Consider the following 24,416-nt stretch of genomic DNA (forward strand, 5'->3'; position numbering starts at 1 on the left):
AATTTAACTACGAGTTTGATGTGAGCTGGCAATTACTTGAAATGGTATTAAACGTATGACGAACAACTCGTCAATTCCAAAACAGGATAGTTCATTTTTTTACAAATGAAAACTCCATAGAAATAGAGATGACGTTGCATGTTGGTGATTTAAAGCGAGTATAATAATACTATCAATACGCATATAAACGAAATTGTGTAATTAAAATGTGCAGTTTAGCCTTCTATGTAAATAGATTTAATTTGATGAAAATGTTTGAAACGGGTGTCTTTCAAAAAATATATTTATATCCATAATCTTTGTTTTAATCACGAAAATACCTTTATTCAATTATAATTATAAATCATATTATATATATATATATATATTAAAAACCATTGTTTGGTGTCACAATATCTTAATTGGACGAAGTGGTGGTACCTGGTTGGTCCCGTCCCCCCCGCCCCCCCTTTTTCTTTAAATCATTTCTCTTTTATTTTAATTTTTTTATTCTATTTTTAGGGTATTTGTGTTGTTTTTAACAATCGACGGAATTTGCGTCGGTTATAAAATGTAGTTTTCTTTGTTACCACTTACACCATCCAATTAGTGATTATGGTTGCAACACTCATATTTTTTTTTATTTTAAATATATTAATTTCTTGTATATGGGTGTTTGACGAAATTCATATGTATATAGGATTAGGTTTATCCCACACACAGGGGAGGGATATTTTGAGAACTAGTTGATTTGTAAGAACTTTGAGAACTCAATTATGACCATACATTCAATTAAGAGAAAATTCCCAAAATAGGTTATTGTGGGAGAAAGATTCTTAGTTTAGTCCAATGTTTGAAAAATTTCCCAAAAAGTCCCTACGAAAACTCGCAGGGGCGACACATTGGCATTCGCGACGATAGATTTCATAACCCAATAATATATTGCCACGTGTTATAAGTCTGACCTCACCTGGTAGTTTTCTAACCAAATCCGTCGGTCCTGTGAGTTTTAGTAGAAAATCCATCTCCATGAAAACCATCTCCCTCGTGATGTTTGATACTGTTTTCATCTCCTCCGTGGGTTTTCCAAAAAAATGTCGAAAATCATATATATTTTTGAAATTCATCGGCCCAGACGAATTTCAAATGAATTTCGTCTTCTTCATCTTCATCATCTTCGTCTTCTTCATCTTCTTCACATAATCTACAACAATCCCACACATCCTCCTTCCCAAGTCAAATTCATATGAATTTTCCGATGGTGGCGGTAGCTCGCTGGAAAAGGGTGAGGTCTTGGAGTTCGTCGGGGAAGGAGATGGGCGGCGGCAGCGGAGGAAGGATGTGTGGTGTTGTTGGCAGATTATGTAATGATTACGTGAAGAAGAAGAAGAAGAAGATGATGATGATGATGATGATGATGATCAAATAAAATTCGTTTGGTCAGTTGAATTTCAAAAAAAAAATAACGTTTTTGAAAAACTCATGGAGGAGATGAAAATAGGATCAAACATCACGTAGGAGATGGTTTTCGTGGAGACGATTATGACACGAAAATCAACGAGCTTGGTGGTTTTCGTTAAAAAATTATCGGATATGGTCAGACTTTTAACACGTGTCAGAATTTTAGTGGTGGCCAAAATCCATCTGTGAGAATCCAAAAGCAGCGGTGATGTGAGTTTTGGTTGGATTATTTTGGGAAATTTTCAAAATTTGGATTACCCGGATTGCCTGAATTACACAAATTAAATAAATTACCCAAATTTAGACAAATTAGATAATTTACCTCAACCACAAAAATTACCTAAATTGCATCTACACCAATTACATATATTATCCAACCACAAAATACAAAAATTACATAAATTACCAATTACACATACTACACAAGATACATAAATTACACAACACAAAATACACAAATTACTCAAATCACCCAAATTGAACCTCAAATGTAATATTGCATCACAATATTGAAACACTAAAACCAAAATAACCATCGTATGAACTCTATATAAATTGTGTAATGAAATTTAATTAAGTAATTAGAAACAATCAAACTTTATGTATCTATTATTAATTTTCAGTTTTAATAAAATTCAAATAAAAAGAACTTGAACACACAAACATAAATTATATGTGAATACATAAAAATAGAAGATCTGCGCATACCCACATATCCATCTCCAAACACATAAACTGTTTGAATTACTATAAAACTGTTAGAAAGTATTAATATACATTTAACATGATAAATCCTATAATTCTTAAAAAAGAAAAATAATTTTAATCAAAAAGTGGAGTTACTTAAAACTAGTCTGCTCTACACTCAAAAGACACCAAAGTTTACAAAATAAATAAATAAATAAAAGTTATTTGTTTTTAAAATAATAAAATATCAAATAATAAAAGAAGAACCAAGTTGATTTCACAAAAAAACAAAGATCAGATCTTGTTTTAAAACTTTAACCCCATATCATCTAGTATAAAAGTCTTAACAAGTTTTACTTTATGTACAACAAGTTATCCGTTTTTATAAAACTTGTTTATTTTTTATTCAAATGATCTATTTAATAATTTAAATTAATAACTTTGAAAAATACCCTTGCAAGAAAGATAAATAAAATGAGAGACCAAAATACCCTTGCAATATTTTAAATGAATGTTGATGTTTTGTAATTTGGTTCATAAATTGAGTTCTCAAGTTCTTACAGCAGAAATTGGTTCTTATATGAAATCATATATATATAGGGGAGATTTCAATTAAGAACCCCTTTGAGTTTTAAGAACTCGAAAGAACTCAGTGTAACGATTTTTTTTTCGAATTTTTTTTACACATGCGTAATATATGTAAGTTACATACACGTAAAAAAATTATAGAATTTTTTACGCACCGAGTCGACTTTTTACACATGTGTAACGGACGTAAAAGTTAGTGTAACCACTTACATATTTATTCTCTCTCATACTTTGACTTTTTTGCCAGATGTAATCTCAACCACATATTCCAATCCATTTAATTAAATGTGTGGTTTAGAATTGAGTTTTTAAGTTCTTAAAACTCAACATGGTTCTCAAAATATGCCTCCCCTATATATATATATATATATATATATATATATATATATATATATGTTTTGATGGTGTTACCTGATATCAACCAAATTCGCATCGACGCTGCAATGCGTGAGTCCTTTTTCTTACCGTTGATACAGACCAAATTCGAGTCGGTTCACCGCCACAACTCTCGAATATTTTTTTTGTTTTGTTTTAAACTGTTAATTTATTTTATTTGGGTGATGACGAACTTATTTTTTTTAGTTACGGCATTGGAAGCCTATATCAAACGAATTTGCGTTATGCCGTTGCGAGGGCTTCACTTGCTTTATTGCAAACCAAACATTGATACAAATCTGGCTCCGTACAATATGCAGGACACGCTACCTGGCTAGTTTAAAACGTTGAACATGGCTAGCTAGTTTAAAACGTGGTTGATGAATGAGTGGGGAGGTTGACGATGCTGGGTGGTAATCGAAGCTAACCGATGATGGATAAGATAGACCGACGACAGAGAATATATAAATGAGAGAAATTAAATAAGGGTTTGATGATGAAAGTGTTTCACAAATAAATATAAGATGTTATAAACCCGTTTAAAGGCTATCCGGGTTTAGTGAGACATATGATTCGCGAAACTTATTGTTTGATAATTAACGAGTTGTTTCACAAATAAATAGATATTATAAACCCTTTAAAGGCTATATAGTTTGGTAGACCCACGACCCATAAGTATTATTATTTGATTATGTAAGGGTTTCATCTTATAATCCATTTTTTTTTTGGTTTTTTTGACACTTTTATCAATCAAGTTTTGATGTAATCCCTCTTGTACACCTTTGTAAATAATGTGTGAATATTCTCCACTTTCTTTCTGTTCCTTGTTTTTTATTCACAAATTCAAAACCTTATAAATTCGTTTACCTAATGATTCCAACACAAAACAACACACAGATGGGTTCTGAAGCACCTCTTCGACTTCCCATCATAGATCTTTCCGAAATAAACAAACACAACCGAGGAACCCTCGTATGGGACACAACAAAGGCCCAAGTTTTCAAAGCCCTACAAGAATTCGGTTGTTTTGAAGCAGTCTTCAATGGGATCTCACTTGATCTTCGAAACTCATTGTTTTCTTCCTTGAAACAGCTGTTCAATCTTCCATTAGAAACAAAGGTAAGAAATGTTACCGAAAAGCTTTATAACGGCTACATCGGACAAGCCAAAGAGGTTCCGATATTTGAGAGCTTAGGAATCGAAGATCCTGAAAGTTTTGCTAATCTCATGTGGCCTCAAGGCAACATTGAATTCAGGTAAGTCAACTATAATTGTTTAATTACCTGTATGAATATAAAGTTTAGTAGCAGTAACATTTGTCGTTAGAAAAAACTGAATAAAGTTTAGTCAACTGTCAATTAAACATCATGACATTTAATATATTTAACCAAATTTAATTTGTGACCAAAAACCAGCACAAAACTAGCAACTGATTTGCGAACGAACAAGATCCGCTCGCAAAACAGTTGCAAGACTATACGAGTGTAACACGCACGTTGGTATGATATTCATGAATTTTCTAAATATGGGGTATTACTAAATTTTGAACAGCGACATCGTACAAGTTTACTCGGAGAAGTTAAAGGAGCTAGATGAGGTTGTGAGGATGATGGTTCTAGAGAGCTTGAATTTGGAGAAATACATGGATGAACATATGGAACTCACAAGCTATCTTGTTAGGGTTATGAAATATAGACCTCCTGCTAAAGATGAATCCAATATGGGACTACTTGATCATGCGGACAAGAATATATTGACAATTTTGCAATCAAATGAAGTTGAAGGACTAGAAGTGCAAAACAAAGATGGAGAGTGGTACAAAGTGAAATTCTCAGATAACAGCTGTGTAATTATGGCTGGAGAAACCTTCAAAGTAAGTTAACTCTAGCTATTTCATTATATTACAAGTAACCTTCAAAGTAAGTTACGTCTCATTGTTTTCATATTGTGGATCGATCGATACAGGTTTGGACGAACAGACGGTTACATGCAGCGACTCACAGGGTGGTGATGAACGGGGATAAAGATCGATATTCGATTGGTTTATTTTCGGTTCCGAAATGGGACAAAATCATAAAAGCACCTGAGGAACTGGTGGATGAAGAACACCCTTTATTCTTCAAGCCTTTTGATTATGGAGAGTTTTTCAAATTCTTCATCAAGGAAGAAAATATTAATGATAAATATGCATTAGAGAAGTATTGTGGCCTGCAGTCAACTGAAAACTTGTAATATTTTATTGTATGGAGAAAATCATGTATAAAATTCCTTATAGAGTATCATAATATATACACATATATATATATTTGATATTTTATAAGCTGTATGAAATTATTTATATATTATATTTTGCATACTGTATGTAAATTATTGTTATGATGTAACTAAAACGAATTTCATTTCTTAAATGACAAAGTTTATGCATGTATATTTGTGTAATTCCGTTTATCAATAATGTTGGATTGCAAACAAGGGCGGAGCTAGTCATGGTTGAGGGGTAGCATGTGTCGTCACTTAACTTTTTTGGTGAAATGCATTTTTTGTGTAATGTTTTTTTTCTTCTTCATTTTACGTATCAAGTACCTTTGAACAAATATTTTAGGTCGTGCTACCCCTCAACTTTTCTTCTAAATCCATTATTGATTGCAAACAAATAAACAACATACCATATCTTTTCTTCTAATCGTGAATGAACAACCGCCTTGAATAAAAAAACAAATAATTAATAACTGCCACCCAGGTGATTTTATAACATTTTAGGTTAGGTCACACGTTCCATAAACACGTCGAAGTCGTTGACAAAAATAATAAACTTTTAAGCCCCGTTAACTAAAGGACAAACTGTGGAAAGTAGTCGTGAATAAAGATAATTTAAACAAGAGAATATTATAATATCTGTATTGACGTAAAAACAAAGTAGTTAAATAATTAAAATAAGAATTAATACTTTTTTTTAAGTTTGAATCAAATCTAGAAAGTTGTGGGCTTGCGGTACAGCCGGGAATCGGCCCAAGACAAAAACTGCAATAGTAACTTAGTAAGGGACCAAGGGCGCATTCACATATCATCACCCATCTTAAAGCATTCACAATAGTCTACATACATTTCCGAGTCAACATAAATTATAAGGAAATTATGATTTTTATAGTTTTTTTTTTTTTTCAATGATCTACAATGAAATCCTCATCCCCATACCCTAAATTATATTGGAAACTAAAGTAATCCTCAATTCTCGGGGTTCGACTCTCATCCTCTATCCAATATTATAATGTGGTTGTGAGCGCAAGAAGTATTATCAAAATGGTTATAAATATATATGGGGAATTGGATGTGGAGGATTTTTAAAAAATAAACACATTTTATGCATAAATGTGTATTTTAGTTAAATTATATGGATGAGGATGGGGATTCCATTGTGAAAGCTCTAACCCCATTGTTAAATTTTAGCGAAAACGATCAAAACCATTGAGAAAGCTTTACATCCCATCCCCCATATTTTTATGAGAAACTAAACCAATTTCCCAAATTTGGCTCTTTCTATTCACCGCCCTATCTTTTTTCAATATTTTAATGAATGTGAGTGAAAGAAAGAGAAATAAAAAGAATGAAGAAGTATTATTTAGTTGAATAGAGATAAATATGGGGAATGAGATGTACAAGTTTATGTAATACTGGCTTCAGATTCAAAAATTAGCCATATCCTGGTTAACTCAACCGACCTAAAGTATAAATAAGTAGTCTGGTTTGGGTAATACGAGTTTTAGGTTTGAAACAAAATCAAGTTTTGTTGAGATTATGGGTGTAAAAAAGGAAACTTTGGCATAACTGATTAACCCGATTAAGTTTGTATCTTCTTTTTCTAGGTGGTTTTTATTTAGTCCGCTATCCCCCCACCCAATCGTTTCCCTCACCCGCAGCTATTCTAACCCGATCGATCAACAACCCAATCGTTGCTTCAATACATGTTACTATCCAGTGTCGATCGTTAATTTGTTGGACGTATTCCTCAACAAAAGGTTTGCATACGTTCATTTGTTCGTCGATCATTTGCTCAAATAATCACGCATTCAACCAAGATTGTAAAAGTCGTTAGGCGGTCCTAGGCGGTCGACTGGGGAGTTGCGAGTACTAGGGAGTAGTGGGGGATTACTTGGAAAATACCTAAGGAGAACTCGGCCGAGACGGGGGGTACTCGATCTAGGCGGGGAGTACTCGGCCGCCTACTCGGGAGTTTTACAACATTGCATTCAACCATGTGAATCGTTCAATATTCCTCAACATAAGGTTTTTAATCAGTTAATGATTGAATTTTTGATCCTCAACAATGTGTGTAATCGGTTATATAGGATTCTATGTATGAACTGTATAATATATAATGATTATATTAGACGTCATTCGCCAAAACTACAATAATAAATTAAGAGAAAAGATGAAAACAAGCATACTTGTATTAGTTGGTGAGTTGAAAATAAGTGTTAGAAGAAGATTCATCAACGCTTAATATTTTAGAGTAGCTGGAAGTGAATGACCTAGATTCTCGATCGATCATACGTATCCTTAATAGCTAGAGAATTTGATCACCGTTCTCGCGTCACTTCACAATCGGTTTTGTATCCTTGAGCTTTATGCAAATCAATACGCTTTGCATGACCATCCATCAAACCAATTATATACGTTATTAATTTTACTTAAAACCTTTTGGTTATTTGTTTGTCAAGTTCTCATGTCATTGACGATGGATCTTAAATCCCTTTTCTGTGTTTCATAAAACATGCGATTATAGAAGTACAGGAACTTGACAACATAGTAACAAACGGCAGACGCAACACTTAAACTGACACATGTACAACAAGAAAGAAGAGATAGAAAAACAAGTAATATAGGATTATTAGACACCACAATACGCCTTGAGAGCAGACTGGGCTCGCTGACCTGCCTCGGTGTAGAAGAACTGAAGGAACTCAGCACGATCGAACGGCTTGAAGATTAAAGGGGGTTCTTCGTCCACAACCTCCGGTGGGGCTTTAATCAGATAACCAGCCTTCGGTACTGAAAACAGTCCCAAAGAATACCTTGCGTTGTCTCCACTCATCATCACTCTGTGATAAGGCGAATGCACTCGTCCATTCGTCCATGCCTACAATCGTAAATTAAAATCCGATATTAGTCGCAATATACCAAAAGAAAGTTTTGCCAATATTCCATTCCTAAAAGAAAAGTTTGTGTAATGAGTAGAACTTACATAGAAGGAATCACCAATCATGACAATGAAAGAATTAGGTGATGGTTGAACTTTGATCCAATCTCCAGATTTGGTTTGCACCTCCAACCCGTCAACTTCATTCTGATGTAGAATTGTGACAATGTTCTTGTCTGTATGAGAATTGAGTCTGAGCTTGGATTCGTTTGTTTCAAGTCCTTTGTATTTCAAGACCCGAAGCATATAATTTGTGGAAGCCATATGTGCATCCATATATTTTTCTAATCCCAAACTCTCCAACACCATAGTCCTCACCATTTGGTCCAGTTTTGATAGTTTCTCTGAAAACTCTTGTACTGTTTTGCTGTGAAACAACAAATGTTGCAAGCTAAGTGACAAAATTGTATTTAAAGATTAACAATGCTTGAGAAATTTTCACATATCACAAAATTATTATTTTTTTTAAAACAAAAACTCACGCACTTATGCCATACACTCTTAATCATTTAATAAAGTAATTTATTTTGTAACCATGAGACCATCCAAACCATAGTTTGTACAGGGCATGCGGCCTTCAAGATATTAAAGTAGAAAACCATTGAAATCAAGATTTTAACCTGAGACCTCTGCTAGATGGGAATAACTAACGGAAGTACATTAGACACCTAAATTCGTGGTTGCCTTCAGGCCATAAGATTTTGGTGAAGCTTTCAGCCTTATCAATAATGGGTGCGTCGTCAATACCCATGCTCTCGTAGAGTGGCGCCAGTGGATACTGACCGAAATACCCGTGAAAGGGTTTAGTGGAACGGTTTTTGAGCTTGGTTTGTAAAGGCAGATCGAAAAGCTCCTGCGATGAATCAAACATGGATGTTTGAAGCTCAGGCGGGATGTTGGCAAACCTTGCTTCGAAGCAACCAAATTCTTCAAGGGCTCGGTGGACTTGGGATTTCGTTAAATTCCACTCATTATTCTTTGTGTTTTGGTCTAAATTCGTGAAATCGATGAAAGGAAGTTTAATTGTACTATCCGAACCCATAACTGCCAGGTTCCAACTTGCAACACTTCCTAGCTTCCTGCCAACATTTATTGATAGCTTAGGGATGCCCTCCAGCATTTTATATTCATCTTTTTACAATTTCTTGCTATAAGAGCATTCCCATTTAATTCTCTATCTCCATCTCTATAATTACACTAAAAACACTATCTTTTCTTTCTCATTTTTAATTAAATAATATTTTTTTATACTTTTATCATTATCTTTTCTCTCTCATTCACTCACAACCACTTTCAAAAACATTAAAAATTATAGAGATGAACAGTGCGTTTCTTCAAATTTAACCATAAACAGTAACATTTTCTCTTTCCTACTCCCACAGCCATTTTTAACTATCTCTACAAAATAGAGAACCCCCTCACATAATTTAGGGAATCCATTGGGAATGCTCTAATAATTCATCTATAAATGTTGCTTTCGTGATTAGTTTATATTCAGCAATCTACCTATTCTAATAACTCTACATATTCTAATAAAGTAAAATAGTTGGTGACATATATCACTTGAATATTCATTTTTAGCCAAAATTTCCCGTTCAAACTACTGTTTTTTTCTAATGAAAACTTATTTATGTTAATGTAATCGAAACATATCAATACATCATTTAATCAAATAACTAATTACCTAAATTATAAATAATAAAAATATACGGATATTTATGTTAGTATAATAAAAATATTTATATGCTTAATGAAATCATATCTACCTTTTTTAAATATTAAATCAATTGATAAACACTTTTCAGTGTAAGAGATAAATGTGGTAAAAATTCATGTACGATATTTATAGGTTTAAGAAGATAAAAACAAGAAGAAATTATGAATAAATATCAATTTTATTCTCACGTATTCATTCAACCTCTATGGATCCATGGACCATGAAGTTCTCATCAATCTTTTTCAAATCCGTAATACAAAAGTGTGTTTAGTCATGCTAATTATATATATGATGTTCTCTTTTATGTCATTTATAAGGAAACATCTTATCACCTTTTGTTGAATTCGTTATTCCATTAAAAAAATATAATTACAACTTATAAAATCACTAGGTGCATCTTTTTCGTAATTATTAAGAAATTATGTGAGAATGCACCACGTATTCATATGAATATTCCATTAGAAAATATAGTTTGAACTTATTAAAATATTTAATTTAATAAAATATATGTTTTTTTAATTTAATTATTTAAATAATATAGTTTAATTATATTTATTTTACGCTTCTCGTGCATTAAATGAGTTTTAAAGCTAGTAATAATAATATAATATAGCAGTTTATTATACCAAGTTAATGGGATGTATGATGTATCCACCATATAAAAATGTTTTTTCAATGTATTGACATTTCCTTGTTTTTAGTATTATGTCTCAACCATTGATGTGAGATTGGAATTCTGACTTCTATTTACTACGTTAACTAGGATATAGTCCGTGTTTTATATGGGACGGGAGGTTAAAAACATTCAACAAAAAAGTTAAACTGAATAATATGTATAATAACATATCTTATAAATTCATAAGATATAAATAAATTTCTAAAATACATAGATTAGTAAAAAAGAATTTGTATTTGTATTAGAAAATAAAAATGTAATGTTGTGAATCTTTACCAATTAAGAAAAAGAGAAGGTTACCACCAATTCATTTTAGTTGAGTTGGTAAGCCATAAACATTTTAAAAGCAAAGTAATGAGATTTTATCATTCATAAAGTAGAAATTGTAAAAATTGAAACTTGTACACTTAACAATCTATATGGAGAGTTTAGTTGAATGACATTAGGAATGGCAACGGGGCGGGTTTGGGGCGGGTTTGGCTTAACCCGAACCCGAACCCGAAACCAAAAACCATCCCCGTACCCGCCCCATTACCCGTCGGGTTTAATTCGGGGATTCCCCGTTTGGTTTTTTGTACCCCCCCGACCCGCCCCGTCCCCGAACCCGAAAACCCGAAACCGACCCGACCCGTCCCCGAACCCGAACCCGAAAACCCGAACCCGAAAACCCGAAACTGAACATTTATCGAAATAAACTTCTGCATCACACACATAAAAGCTGAAACAATGTGTTACAAAGGAAATAAAACCAAGTCTACATGGCCGAAAAATCATGCCAAATACACAAACTACAAAATTGCGACCAAATCTAAATACCAAATCAAACCAAATCATCCAAAGTCGTCGTGCCACTTTCTTTAGTACCTACCTACATTAAGAATATTTATCAATAAATCAACCAAGTTAAAAGAATAAAAGCTATGTTACAAAAATAGTAAATTTTATAAATATTATTACCTCTTCCACATCCATTTCATATTCAATGGTGCGGCAGTATGCCTCGGTCTCTTCCGAACAAGTTTCTATATTTAATAGTAATAACATAAACATATATTCATGATTATGAAGATAAATAACATGAGTAATAATGTAATATTCAATATAGCGTTACCTCGAATCTCATTCAACAACCAACTTTGAGCACACATTAAAGCCTCCAAAGTTTTTGGGTGAAGTCGACTTCGGTGAGGACTTATTAATCTTCCACTTGTACTGAACGCAGATTCAGAGGCAACGGTGGAAACTGGAATTGCCAATACATCTTTTGCCATCCTTTGAAGTGTCGGATACTTACCTCCATTTGTCTTCCACCAAAGCAACAAATCCAGTTCTACTTCATCAGGCAAAAGATTTTCTTTCAAGTAGTTATCTAACTCTGCCATATCATTCAAGTCATCATTCACCTTAGCTTTGGATTTAATGTCAGATAGGAATTTTTGGAATCCACCAGAAGAACACTCTGACAACCCCGAACTGAATAAAGATGAACTAGAACCACCACCTATAAATTAATGTGAATCAAGATAAATCAAATATTAGCAATTTATATTTATACTCATTAAATATTAATATGATTATACCTTCATAGTAGTTTTTACCACGTGAGTTGGTAGATTCATATTCTTTAAAAAAAGCTCGGACAAAATCCTCAAGAGATTTAAACTCTTCCTTTGCCATTTCTTCACCGTATAAGGCAGGCATAAGCAACTCTACGTATTTTAGCTTGTAACGTGGATCTAAAACCGCAGCCATCCCCATAATCCCATGAATTACAGACCAATATTTATCAAACTTGCTACTCATTTTATACGCCATTAGACTAATGTCAACAATAGAAGACTTAGTCCACTCCCGCATAGAAAAACGAATCTCACATATCAAAGGGAAAAAGACATTAGCAGTAGGATACTTGTTACCAGAAAACAAAAGAGTTACCCGATAGAATAGTTGTAGCTTGTTACATATCTCAGTTGCTAAGTCCCAATCAAGGTCCGTAGGCAAACTAGTATACCTGGGCTCTCTTTGCTTTAATCGCGTGAAAACATGTCTATAAGGTATAGCAACACTAAGCATCAAATAAGTAGAGTTCCAGCGAGTCTTGCAATCAACGATCAGTTTCTTTGTGTATTCCATTTCAAGTTGATTGGCTGCTTCCTCAAATTTTTGCTCTCTTTTTCCTGATGCAGACCAAAATAAAACACTATCTCTAATTCTTTCAATCCCATCCTCAATAACAGACAAACCATCTTGAACAATCAAATTGAGAATGTGCGCGCAACAACGCATATGAAACAACTCTCCTTTCCTCATGAGTGATCTCAATGGAAGCTTCTGTAGTAACTTGTTGATAATTGCATCATTTGTGGTACAATTATCAACGGTAAGAGTAGACACTTTTCTATCAATATTCCAATCACATAGACAATCATATAGCGTATCTGCAAGAACATCAGCTGTATGTGGTGCAGGCACATAAATAAACCTATATAAAATTTATGCATCAATATAAGTGTAAAATACATTTAAAGTTTTAAACTAACTTTATATTAGACTTGTACAGCTTTACCTCATGATTCGGCTTTGCAAGTTCCAAGAGTCATCTATAAAGTGTGCAGTGACGGCCATAAACCCTTTTCTTTGATGGTTAGCTGTCCACATATCAGTAGTTATTGCCACTCTACTTGTGATCCTCCCTAATAGTTTCTTAGTTTTCACCCTTTCATATTCATAAATTTTTAAAATGTCGCTCTTGATGGTATTTCGACTCGGAACCTTAAACAAAGGTTGAAGACCTTGAACAAACTTTCTAAAACCATGATGGTCCACCGTTGTAAGAGGATACTCGTGCACAATAATCATCTCCGCGAGATCTCTCCTTGAGTTGTCTGGATTAAACGTGTAGTTGGAGAGATATGATGAACTACCATCAACTTTCTTTTGCTCCATAATCAAGATGCTTTGTCGTATATCTTTAACAGTTCGTCTTGGACAACGTTCAAAATGATCTCGTAAATGCGATGTGCCGTTTTTGCTTGAACCTCCTAGCTTTTTCTTACAATAGTTACATTCCGCCTTATCTTCACCGTTCACTTTCATTAATTTAAAATGGTTCCACACGGCAGATCTTTTCCTTTTACCACCGACATTTTGACCATCTTCAAAAGTATCATCAAGGTTAGACTCATCGTGGGTAGTAAAGTTAGTTGGTGGTGGTTCATTAGAATCATGTACCCCTTCACTGCTTCCTTGAGGAGTAGAATAAGTAGGAGTGTTTGAAGCAACGGGAGTAGGAGTACAAGTGTCTGAAGCAAATTTATCACCTTGTGATGCCATATAGTTGTAGATGCAACTGAAATAGAATGGCACATAAAAGTCAGTTTTAATGCATGTACAAAACCGAATGCAAAATAATACAACTGACAATTTCATGCTAAATAAACTAACTGATAAACTAACTGACAATTTCATGCTAAATGTAAAGTAGTAATCTGTTTGGATCAAAATGTTATTTTGGGTTAGCCTAATCTTGAACCACCCATTTGATTGTATTCTAGTTGTTAATGCATGTATTGCTTTATCAGATGGTGGAGGTGATAAGACTGGGTATGTTGTAAGCTTGGCAAAACGTGTGGGTTTGGTCGGACTCACAGGTCAAAACAGTTCAGGTCGAATCAAGCTGTTTCAGAAAATGGTTACATTTATTTGGGTCAAAACGGATGTTTCTAAATTGAACTCGGATTGAACCGTAGTGTGAGGCGGGCTGCAACAACCGTAGTGTTAATTCATTTAAATTAATTTTAAGTCACAGATGTTATAATGATTCGAATAAACCTACTTTGATCCATTGTCTAATTTAAGCCGCCCTGATTTCGTTTTATTTTCCGTTTTATGTGTTTGGATCAAAACAGATTACTACTTTACATTTATTGCCTTAAAATATAAAGTAATAAAAACTCTAACTTCTGATCCAAACACATAAAAAGGTTTATATCTTCTGATCCATTGTCCAAACACATAAAAAACTCTAAAATAAAAGGTTTCTTCATAACACCACCAAAGGGTTTATATCAATTTCATGTACCACAAATTCATGCTAAATATAGGAATGAATTTAGTATAGGAATGAATCCTTAACACATGTACAAAACCGAATGCAAAATAATACAACTGACAATTAGGGATCTTACATTACAGGTGGTAGCCTGGTAGAGTGGTAGGATGAGAACGAGGAGGAGGAGGGTGGTCCGGTGGTGCAGACGGGGCGATTGATGGTGGATTGGTGGTGGATTGGTGGTGGATTGGTGGTGCTGCGGACTGCCGATTGGTGGTGCAGATTGATGGTGCTGCGGATTGGCCGATTGGTGGTGCACTGCGGACTGCAGATTGATGGTGGATTGGTGGTGGATTGGTGGTGCACGGTGGATTGGTGGTTATTAGGACTGAGACAGAGACGGCGATGATTTGAGATTGTTAGGTTAGGTTTAGGTTTTTAATATATGTATATATATATTATTTTTATTTATATTTATATATATTATATCGGGGCGGGTCGGGGCGGGGGTACCCAAACCCGAACCCGAACCCGAACCCGAAACAATCCCCGAAACAATCTCCGAAACCCGACCCGAAACCGAAAAAACAAAACCCGACCCGACCCGAAATAAGCCGGTTTTCGGGTTTCCCCGTCGGATTCGGGGATTTTTGCCATCCCTAAATGACATGTGAAATGATTGTGTTGCTTTAATAATATATGCAGATTTAATTAACACATTCTATTTTTTTTAAACATAACTTCATGTCTTGTGATTATAGGTATCTGTATGCTCAAACAAAGAAAAAACATCCGCCACCCACATGATTGATATCTACGCTTTTGCAACCACTGATCGATTCCTCCAAACGCCTCCCACCATATCGATGATTTCCCCACTTAAATCTTTATTTAAAGTTTATGGTCCGCAATTATTATTATATATAATAATTATAAAGTTTGGTGCCGCTTGGTGTTGATTAGGCCACTTGGCTGCATCGTATTGGTCATTGAATTTTGGTTTTTTTATTCCCGGTACCATGATGAACATAACGGAAATCAAACAAATCCGCGTAGACTTATAGCCTCAATGACCGGAACCGACAACGTTCGGGTTTTATCAACGTCTGATTTTACCAACCAACACTGTCCCATTGGCTGACCTCATTTTTTAATATTTTTTTTTTCATTTTTTTAGCTCCGGTACCGTAATGAAAGTAAGCGAAACTGACCAAACTCGTGTTGTTTTACCGCTTCAAAGCCCGGAATTGACAGCGCTTGGATTTGGTTTTAATTTGATACCTTAATGAATGTAAAGAACACGTACTGAATGTCAATTTTGTTTTTGTTTTAGTTCTGGTACCGTAACCAATGTGACGGAAATAGGCCGAATTTGCTTAGACTTACTGCCTCAACTTTCGGGACGGACAATCCTCAGATCTTCACATAGCTTGAGTTTTACTGGCTGACGTCACTTAATTGACAAATTTTATATGTTTTCATTTTATTTTAGGTTTTTAGTTCCGGTATCATAACGCATTTAACCGAACCAACCGAATTTGTGTTTACTTACCGTCTAACGCCCGAGATCGATAGCGTTTGAGTTTATCATCGCTCGGATTTTACCAACTTGTTTTGTTTCTTTTATCAAATTTGTTTGGGTTAACCAGGTAAAACACTAGTTCAAGATATTTTGTTTCTTTATTGTCTATGTGATGTGATTCCGCAAGTATTTTTAACAGGTACAAGTGTCACACATCTCTCTCAGTTACTTTATTTTTCAAACAAGGCATATAATTTGCCAAATACTAATTAACTTGTCAATTCTTTGAAATATCTTAAACTATAAAAAACTGTCTGATGAACATATCGACTTTGTAAACAATAATTAATAAAAATAATTTTTTAAGCATGAGAATATGATGATCAATTTTTTTAAGGTATGTTGGTTTTCATTAATCCTGATTATTATTTTTTGATCACTGTCGATCTTAACTAATGAACAGACTACTGAATGTCCCAACTTTTAACGTATTTGTTTCTAATAGCTAGCGACTAACAGAATTCTACCACCGTTAGTTTCAGATCGTCAAAAAAACGTTTTTGGCCGGAAAAGTCAAATTTGTTGCCGAAAACACCACTTGAACACCGCAACCACCACCAATTGACACACCGCTAACCAACCACCACCACTTGAGCACCAGCAACTGATTTCGACGATGGTTCTAGGGTTTCCGGCGACCTCAATAATTGGGGCTTTTACTAGAAAAAGGTTCCTAAAGGTCCGATACAGAGTTACCAAGACGTTTGGGATGAAAATGTTGAGTTTTCGGGAAAAAAATTCGAGTTTTCTAGCCAAAAACGTTTTTCTGACGACCTGAAGTTAACGACGTTAGGATTCTGTTAATCACGGACCGTTAGGAACAAATACGTTAAAAGTTGGGGTCGTCAGCAGCCAATTCGTTAGTTGGGACCGGAGGCTTGGGTTCTCTAATGAAGACTCAACGAATCCCACTTGTGTCACTTTGGGTGGATATTGACAATGAAGGATTTGAGCCAATCCTTGTACAAATGTTATCAGTTTGAACTCCGAGCCCACCCGGGGTTTTGTCCCACCGTGTGTTACGTTAGAGAGCTATGTTCTTGCAGTGGCATAATGACTGTCAAGTGGCAGTCGGCGGTTTAGTTTTTCGGGGGAACGCCCAAGCCAAACTCTGAAAGCCAGCATCGGCACAGTTAAGACAACATAGTCTGATCATAAAGGGGCAACGGGGCTCTCCAAAATTTGTGGAGTGCGGTAGCCTAAATACAAGAAAGTCGTCGTTCTAAAAAAATTAAAATGAAAAAAATATATAGTAAAATTTAATTTAATATAATTATACTATATATTAAAGCAAAGCTGATTGCTACAATGATTTTGGTGAAGTCTAATCAGTAGCTGTAAAATGTTTCTTTCTTTTTTTTTTTACTTTTTCGAAATCTGTTTTAGTATTTAATATTTGAAAGCAACAAATGTAACACCCACAGAAGTTGTTTTGGTGGTAGCGTAGTATTGTAATGAATGGCTGGTCATGAGTTCAATCCTGCTTATAAGCATGGTTTTTTTTTTCAATTATTTGTTTTTGTATTTTTAGAAATATATTTTTGTATTTATAGATTTCTTACTAAATCAAGTAATGGAAAAGGTGGTGTGGTGGTAAAGTTATTATAACGCACTATGTTTTATGTGTGTTTGAATCGTGTGACCGGCGCAAATGTTGCAAGGTGGGAAATAGACGATAAGCGTTGATATTAGACATACACCAAATTGCCTGCTAAGCGTAGCACCATAAATGAAAGGAACTTTTGTAACAATTAATAAATCGCACCCACTGCCTAGCTAAACAGAGAAACAACTATAACGAATGTACACCGACGCAACTGTCCTCCCAGCCAAACAGAGAGACAACTACACCGAGGTACACCGACGCAATAAGTTGGGATAACACCTAGTTATATAAATACAAGTAGAGAATGGATATGCTTGTCAATAAAAAGAGGTAAAATGAAACTTGGAAAATAGGAAACAAGTCGTTGATCGTGGTCTTTTAACATATAAAATTTCCAATTTCGCGACATGAAACTACTTATATGTTTTAATAAGCTTTATTGTACATGCTACTAGCCATGTGATGGGCACAGTACGCGCAAATGTGATCCGCGTCAGTAAGCTCATAAGTCATAACCTCGTAGTGGTTCTTGCGTAACTTGATGATAGTATGCGTTTAACATGACATCAGACGCGTAACTGATGTTGTCATGTTGGAAAGTGCGTCACACAATGCATATACGCAAGCAATCTGGTACGTATAAAAAATGTCATTTGCGTAACCGATGTCTGAACTAGCGTCCCGGAGGCGAGAATCAAGAAGCAAACACGAAATGTACATGTAAGTTCAAATAAAACACTTCTTAACCCAACCCATTTTGACGCGAAACCTGTTCCAACCCGACAACGTTTTAACCCGAAGCCAGTTTTGACTTGACCCCTTTCGACATGAAGCCACTTCGACCCGAACCAAATTATCCCTTTTTTTATTGACTTATTCCTACCCTAATTTCTTGCGACACCATAAGCCGAACCCACCCGACTACCATAATGTATTTTCACAAGTTGCATAGGCCACTTTTCTATTTAATATTTTAAGCAGTATTACTTCAACATCGACTTTTTGGACTAACCTATGACTTGGCAACCATTGATTTTGAAGCCATTTAAATATTGCGAAAGTACAACTTTCTTGTAACACATAATTTTATTTCTGTACCATTTGATCAATGGTAATATTTTTCATCTCTCGAAAAACATGGATAACAAAAGGTAGTTAGTTTTTTGAACAAACTTAATTTTTGGTGCAAGTATTACTCGTTCATTAAAGAAATTTATATTTGAAATATTCAAGAATAAAAGAATATTCAATGTAAATTTATCATATGCTTAATAGTGTGCTTAAGTCTAACATTTGTATTCCTCGGGTAAGAATTGTCTTATCCATCTGAAAAACTAAAACATGTAGTCTAGTGTTTATATTTTTTTGTGGATTTTTAAGATGATGAACTTAACATAAATGACGAGTTGATTAAATAATTAAGTGCAAAAATTGTAAATGGATACTCTTTTAAACCAATTCGTGGACCGAAACTCGCTCTAATTATAGACTGTTTTGTACTAAACCATGCTTGATCATTTAATCGGTTAAACCCGCTCATTTAAATTAACATAAACAATAAGAATACATAAATAGTGAATTTATCTTTTAAGGGTTTGAAAGAAAAAATTTGTAATTTAGTAAACAATCATATATATTTAATAGGTTAAAGTTTATTAAAGTTTTTAATTTTAAATTAGCTTGTTCTTCATCCAATGATATTATTTCATATAAAATATTAATATTAATATTAATTAACTAATATAATATATTTAAAACCTTAATTTTTGAAATAATTATTCAAAATCAACGTGAAAATTGGTTACTTATATAAGCTCAATATTAATAATTAATACAATATATTTATGTAAAACAAATATACTTATGTTGGTATTAAAGTTTTAAAATCAGGAAATAATTATTAAAAAGAGAAAATGATAGATTAAAAAGTAAAAAAAAAATGAAATATAAAACTATTAATAAGAAAGAAAAATGTATTTAATATGAGGGAGAGGGTGGAAATTTTTGTAAAGATCATTCTAATGTGATGACATATGGCATTTGAAAACCTTTATTTATTATATTGTATAGATATGTAAATTATTGTTATGATGTAAAAATGAATTTCATTCCTTAAATAGGCAAATTTATATGTATATTTGGGTAACTTCGTTTATCTATAACGTTGGATTGCAAACAACATACGATGTAGGGGAACCCGGCGTTTTGGCCTCAAAACGTGTGCATAACTTGCCCACTACGGAGGGTCTAAGAAATGAGAAATCTTCAGCACGGTCTAGGGTAACAAAATAACCCGAGTCTGACGGGTATACCATAAACCCAAAGCATCTGGGGCAGATATACCCGAAGCCCGACAGGTATTAGGCCGGGCATGAGATTACTTTTGAAAGTTTTTCGCGGGTACGTGCTGGGTATGGAATTTTGGTGATATTCGACCCGATTACCCAAAAACATATACCGTTTACCTGAACTATATACGCGAATTATAAAAAAAATATTATTAATTTAATTTTTATTTAACCTTTGTCTAATAACACTTCATTTTTGTAGGTTCATTATATGAAAAAAAAAATTATTTTGTATTTAAAAAATACTGTTTATATTTCACATGTTATCAAGTTTATGCGTATAGTTATATAATAACTATTGTAATATTATTTATTTATGAGAACATATATATGCATGTAATGTGTCATATTTTAATTTGTAATAGTTCATATAGATAACAATATATACGATAATTATAATGAAAAATATATGCTTGGAAATCCTAACGGAATTTTTTTAACAAACTAACGGATATACCCGATATTAGGTGGGTATTTACCCGACGCATACTCGACAGGTAATGAGCCAGGTATGGAACTGAATTTTACAACTAGATATGAGTATGAGATTAACAATACCCAACTCGAACCCGACCCTAGCCCTGTCTAGTGTAGAACAAGTTAGAACCGCTCAAACACAACCAACCAAACTTCTTGCTTTCATATATATATGGACAATGGACTAGCCTTCATGGTAAAGAATAAAAAGGCTCTTATGCAGAAGGTCTTGGGTTCAATTTCAAATATAAAAAAGAAATCTAGTGTAATTTAAGAGTAGAATAATCTAGTGTAATTTAAGAGTAGAATATTTGTTATTCCAAAAAATCTAATTATTTACATGTGGATAGAGGCGGACTCCCCATACTAATACTGTAGTCACATGACTACAATGATTTTTCGGTGCATAATAGAGTAACAGATAGCGGTTTGCTGAGTGATTATAATGATTTTTTAGGGTGAACCCACTCAATTTTTAATCACAATTCTCATTACACAACCCAATTTTAATTAAACAACCCAATTATAAAGAGCTCAGTTAGTCAGTCCTAATTAAACAACCCAAGCCATTTTTTTTAAATATCTAGTAGTAAATAGAGAGCTGAGAGCCCAGTCATACTTAAAAGCCTAGCTATAACTAGAAGCGCAAGCCTATTAAGGAATTTGATGACCAAGGTTAATAATTTTAACATGGTTCTTGATATACAAATTCAAGAGCTTAAAATCCGTATGAGCGAGGTAACCACCAAGCTGCTTACGTTTTATGAATTCTTTGAGTCCGTGTCTTAATTTTAGAGCCTTTAATAAAAAGACTTGCATAGTTGTTCTAGATGTATCCTAATGATTTTGATTTAGATGAAAAAGACAAATTTAAGTATGAGCTCAGTAACTGCATTGATAATTTGAAAGAAGATGCATGATTTGCAAACATGAAAGGGATAAGTGATCTTGTCAAAAGGATGGTGGAAACAAGAAAATACATTGATTATCCGTTGGTTTATCATTAAATAAAGTTATCACTCATTTTACCTGTTGCGACAACAAATGTTGAAAGAACTTTTCCTTCAATGAAGCATGTGAAGACGAAATTGTGCAACTGGATAGGTGATGGCGATGTATACACGAGCGATTGTTGCATTTGTTACGTTGAAAAAGATTTTTTTGAACAAGTTCCGGTTGAAGATGTTATGGAAAGTTTCCAAAAGCTAAAAACTCGTAGAGAACAACTTTAGGTTCTTTTATTTTTTACTTTAATTTGTAAGACTATATGCTATGTAGTTTTTTTCTAAACTTTTAATTACGTTGGTTTTGTTGTTGTATCGTATTGTTTTTTAACAAATGAACTTGACCCGAGCAGTTTAAATAATCCGACCCAACTCGTTCATCCGACCCAATTTACATTATTAATCTAACCTTTTTCTTTATCATAATACACTTTGCATGGCCATCCGTCCAACCAATTATACATGTTATTTCACTTAAAACATTTTGGTTAATTGTTTGCTAAATTATCATGTCTTTTACTATGAAAGTAATTAAAATCCTTTTCATGTTTCATATAACAAGCGATTATGGAAGTACTAGAACTTGGCAACAGTAACAAACACGGACGAGGCACTTAAACTGAAATGCGTACAAGAAGAAAAAGGAGCTAAAAAAAACAAGTAATATAGGATTGTCAGACGCTCAGACGCCGCAATACGTCTTGAGAGCAGACTGAGCTCGTTGGCCAGCCTCGGTGTAGTAAAACTGGAGGAACTCAACATGATCGAACGGTTTGAAGATTAGAGGGTGTTCTTCGTCCACAACCTCCGGTGGGGCTTTAACAAGATAACCAGCTTTCGGTATTGAAAACAATCCTAGAGAATACCTTGCGTTGTCTCCGCTCATCATCACTCGATGATAAGGCGAATGCAGTCGTCCATTCGTCCATGCCTACAATTGTAAATTAAAAAAAAAGTTTGCCAAATATTCCATTCCTAAAAGAAAACTTTGTGTTATGACTTATGAGTAGAACTTACATAGAGGGAATCACCAATCATGACAATGAAAGAATTAGGTGATGGTTGAACTTTGATCCAATCTCCGGATTTGGTTTGCACCTCCAACCCATCAACTTCATTTTGATGTAGAATTGTGACGATGTTCTTGTCTGTATGAGAATTGAGTCCGAGTTTGGACTCACTTGTTTCGGGTCCTTTGTATTTCATGACCCGAAGCAGATAATTTGTGGAACCCATATGTTCATCCATATATTTTTCTAATCCCAAGCTCTCCAACACCATAGTCCTCACCATTTGGTCCAGTTTTGATAGTTTCTCTGAGAACTCTTGTACTGTTTTGCTGTGAAATAACGAAAGTTGCATGTTAAGTGACAAAATAGGATTTAAAGAATAACAATGCTTGGGAAATTTTCACATATCACAAAATCAATCAATTTTTTATTAAAACAACTCACACACTTATGTCACACACTCTTTAATAATGTAATTTATTTTGTAACCATGAGACTATCTAAACCGTAGTTTGTAGAAAACCATTGAAAGCGAGATTCTAACTTGGGACCTCTGCTAGATAGGAATAACAGACGAAGTAAATTAGATACCTAAATTTTGGGTTGCCTTCGGGCCACAAGATTTTGGTGAAGTCTTCAACCTTATCAATAATGGATGCGTCGTCAATACCCATGCTCTCATAGAGTGGCACCATTGGGTACTGACCGACGTACCCATGAAAGGGTTTACTGGAACGGTTATTGAGTTTAGTTTGCAAAGGCAGATCGAAAAGTTCCTGCAATGCCTCAAACACGGACGTTTGAAGCTTAGGTGGGATGCTGGCAAACCTTGCTTCAAAGCAACCAAATTCTTCAAGGGCCCGATGGACTTGGGATTTCGTTAAATTCCACTCAATTGTCTTTGTGTTTTGGTCTAAATTCAAGAAGTCGATGAAAGGAAGTTTAATTGTACTCTCCGAACCCATAACTACGAGGCTGCAAGTTTGTAACACTTCCAACCAACATATATAGACAGCATAAAGTGATGGTGATTCCATCCAATATTTTATATTCAATTTTTACAATTTCTAGGCGATAATAACAATAATTCATCTATAAATGTTGCTTTCGCGATTCATAAATAATAATTTAGCATTTCATTATCACTGTCATCTGGTGATATATTATAAGAAGATCAAGTACTTTGATTGCATATCATTTGATATTGATGTTTCAAAAATATAATAAAATATTAATCATAAAATGTCTTGACGTACCAAATTTGATTCCTTTAATTTGTCGTCTTTTTTCATGTATTTATGTATTATTTTGTGATTGTGCAAATTGTTTATGTTTATTAATTAATATGACGTACAATCGGAAAATATTACCTAGTAATACCAAAATCAGTCGGTATTGTGGATGCAGATGTTATTATAAATTTCTACAACTGGTATATAAACAACAAATTGAATAATTATTGTACATTTTAGACCGGTCATCAGTAATAGGACGTCCATGACATGTATGTGATAGTCATGACCAAAGAGTTCAAGGATCACTCATTGAGTGTAGGCTTTGTCTGATTATCTGCAGTAACGATAAGATACCTGCACACGCTATAGTAAGTGTGATGAAAAACCCAAAATATGCTCAAAGGATATCGACACTTGTTGGGT

General features: G+C 34.1%; 3 protein-coding genes across 3 annotated transcripts; 1 reads left to right on the plus strand and 2 right to left on the minus strand.

The window, feature by feature from the left end:
* Nucleotides 1-3,960: 3,960 nt before the first annotated feature.
* Nucleotides 3,961-5,325, plus strand: LOC143578115 (putative 2-oxoglutarate-dependent dioxygenase AOP1). Its single transcript, XM_077061779.1, has 3 exons — nucleotides 3,961-4,346; nucleotides 4,642-4,963; nucleotides 5,056-5,325. Exons 1-3 carry the CDS (start codon nucleotides 3,961-3,963, stop codon nucleotides 5,320-5,322), a joined length of 975 nt encoding a protein of 324 aa, XP_076917894.1. The 3' UTR covers nucleotides 5,323-5,325.
* A 2,653-nt stretch (nucleotides 5,326-7,978) lies between these two features.
* On the minus strand, nucleotides 7,979-9,335 carry LOC143578116 (putative 2-oxoglutarate-dependent dioxygenase AOP1.2). Its single transcript, XM_077061780.1, has 3 exons — nucleotides 8,956-9,335; nucleotides 8,333-8,654; nucleotides 7,979-8,227 (listed from the first exon to the last, which is right to left on the minus strand). Exons 1-3 carry the CDS (start codon nucleotides 9,327-9,329, stop codon nucleotides 7,979-7,981), a joined length of 945 nt encoding a protein of 314 aa, XP_076917895.1. The 5' UTR covers nucleotides 9,330-9,335.
* A 13,071-nt stretch (nucleotides 9,336-22,406) lies between these two features.
* LOC143578117 (putative 2-oxoglutarate-dependent dioxygenase AOP1) lies at nucleotides 22,407-23,757 on the minus strand. The gene is made up of 3 exons (XM_077061781.1): nucleotides 23,350-23,757; nucleotides 22,766-23,087; nucleotides 22,407-22,679 (listed from the first exon to the last, which is right to left on the minus strand). Exons 1-3 carry the CDS (start codon nucleotides 23,721-23,723, stop codon nucleotides 22,431-22,433), a joined length of 945 nt encoding a protein of 314 aa, XP_076917896.1. The 5' UTR covers nucleotides 23,724-23,757; the 3' UTR covers nucleotides 22,407-22,430.
* Nucleotides 23,758-24,416: the final 659 nt, after the last annotated feature.

The sequence above is a fragment of the Bidens hawaiensis genome, unplaced genomic scaffold, assembly GCF_021521415.1.
Source record: "Bidens hawaiensis isolate Kalapana, Puna unplaced genomic scaffold, B.hawaiensis_p1.1 tig00029024_1, whole genome shotgun sequence".
NCBI lineage: Eukaryota > Viridiplantae > Streptophyta > Magnoliopsida > Asterales > Asteraceae > Bidens > Bidens hawaiensis.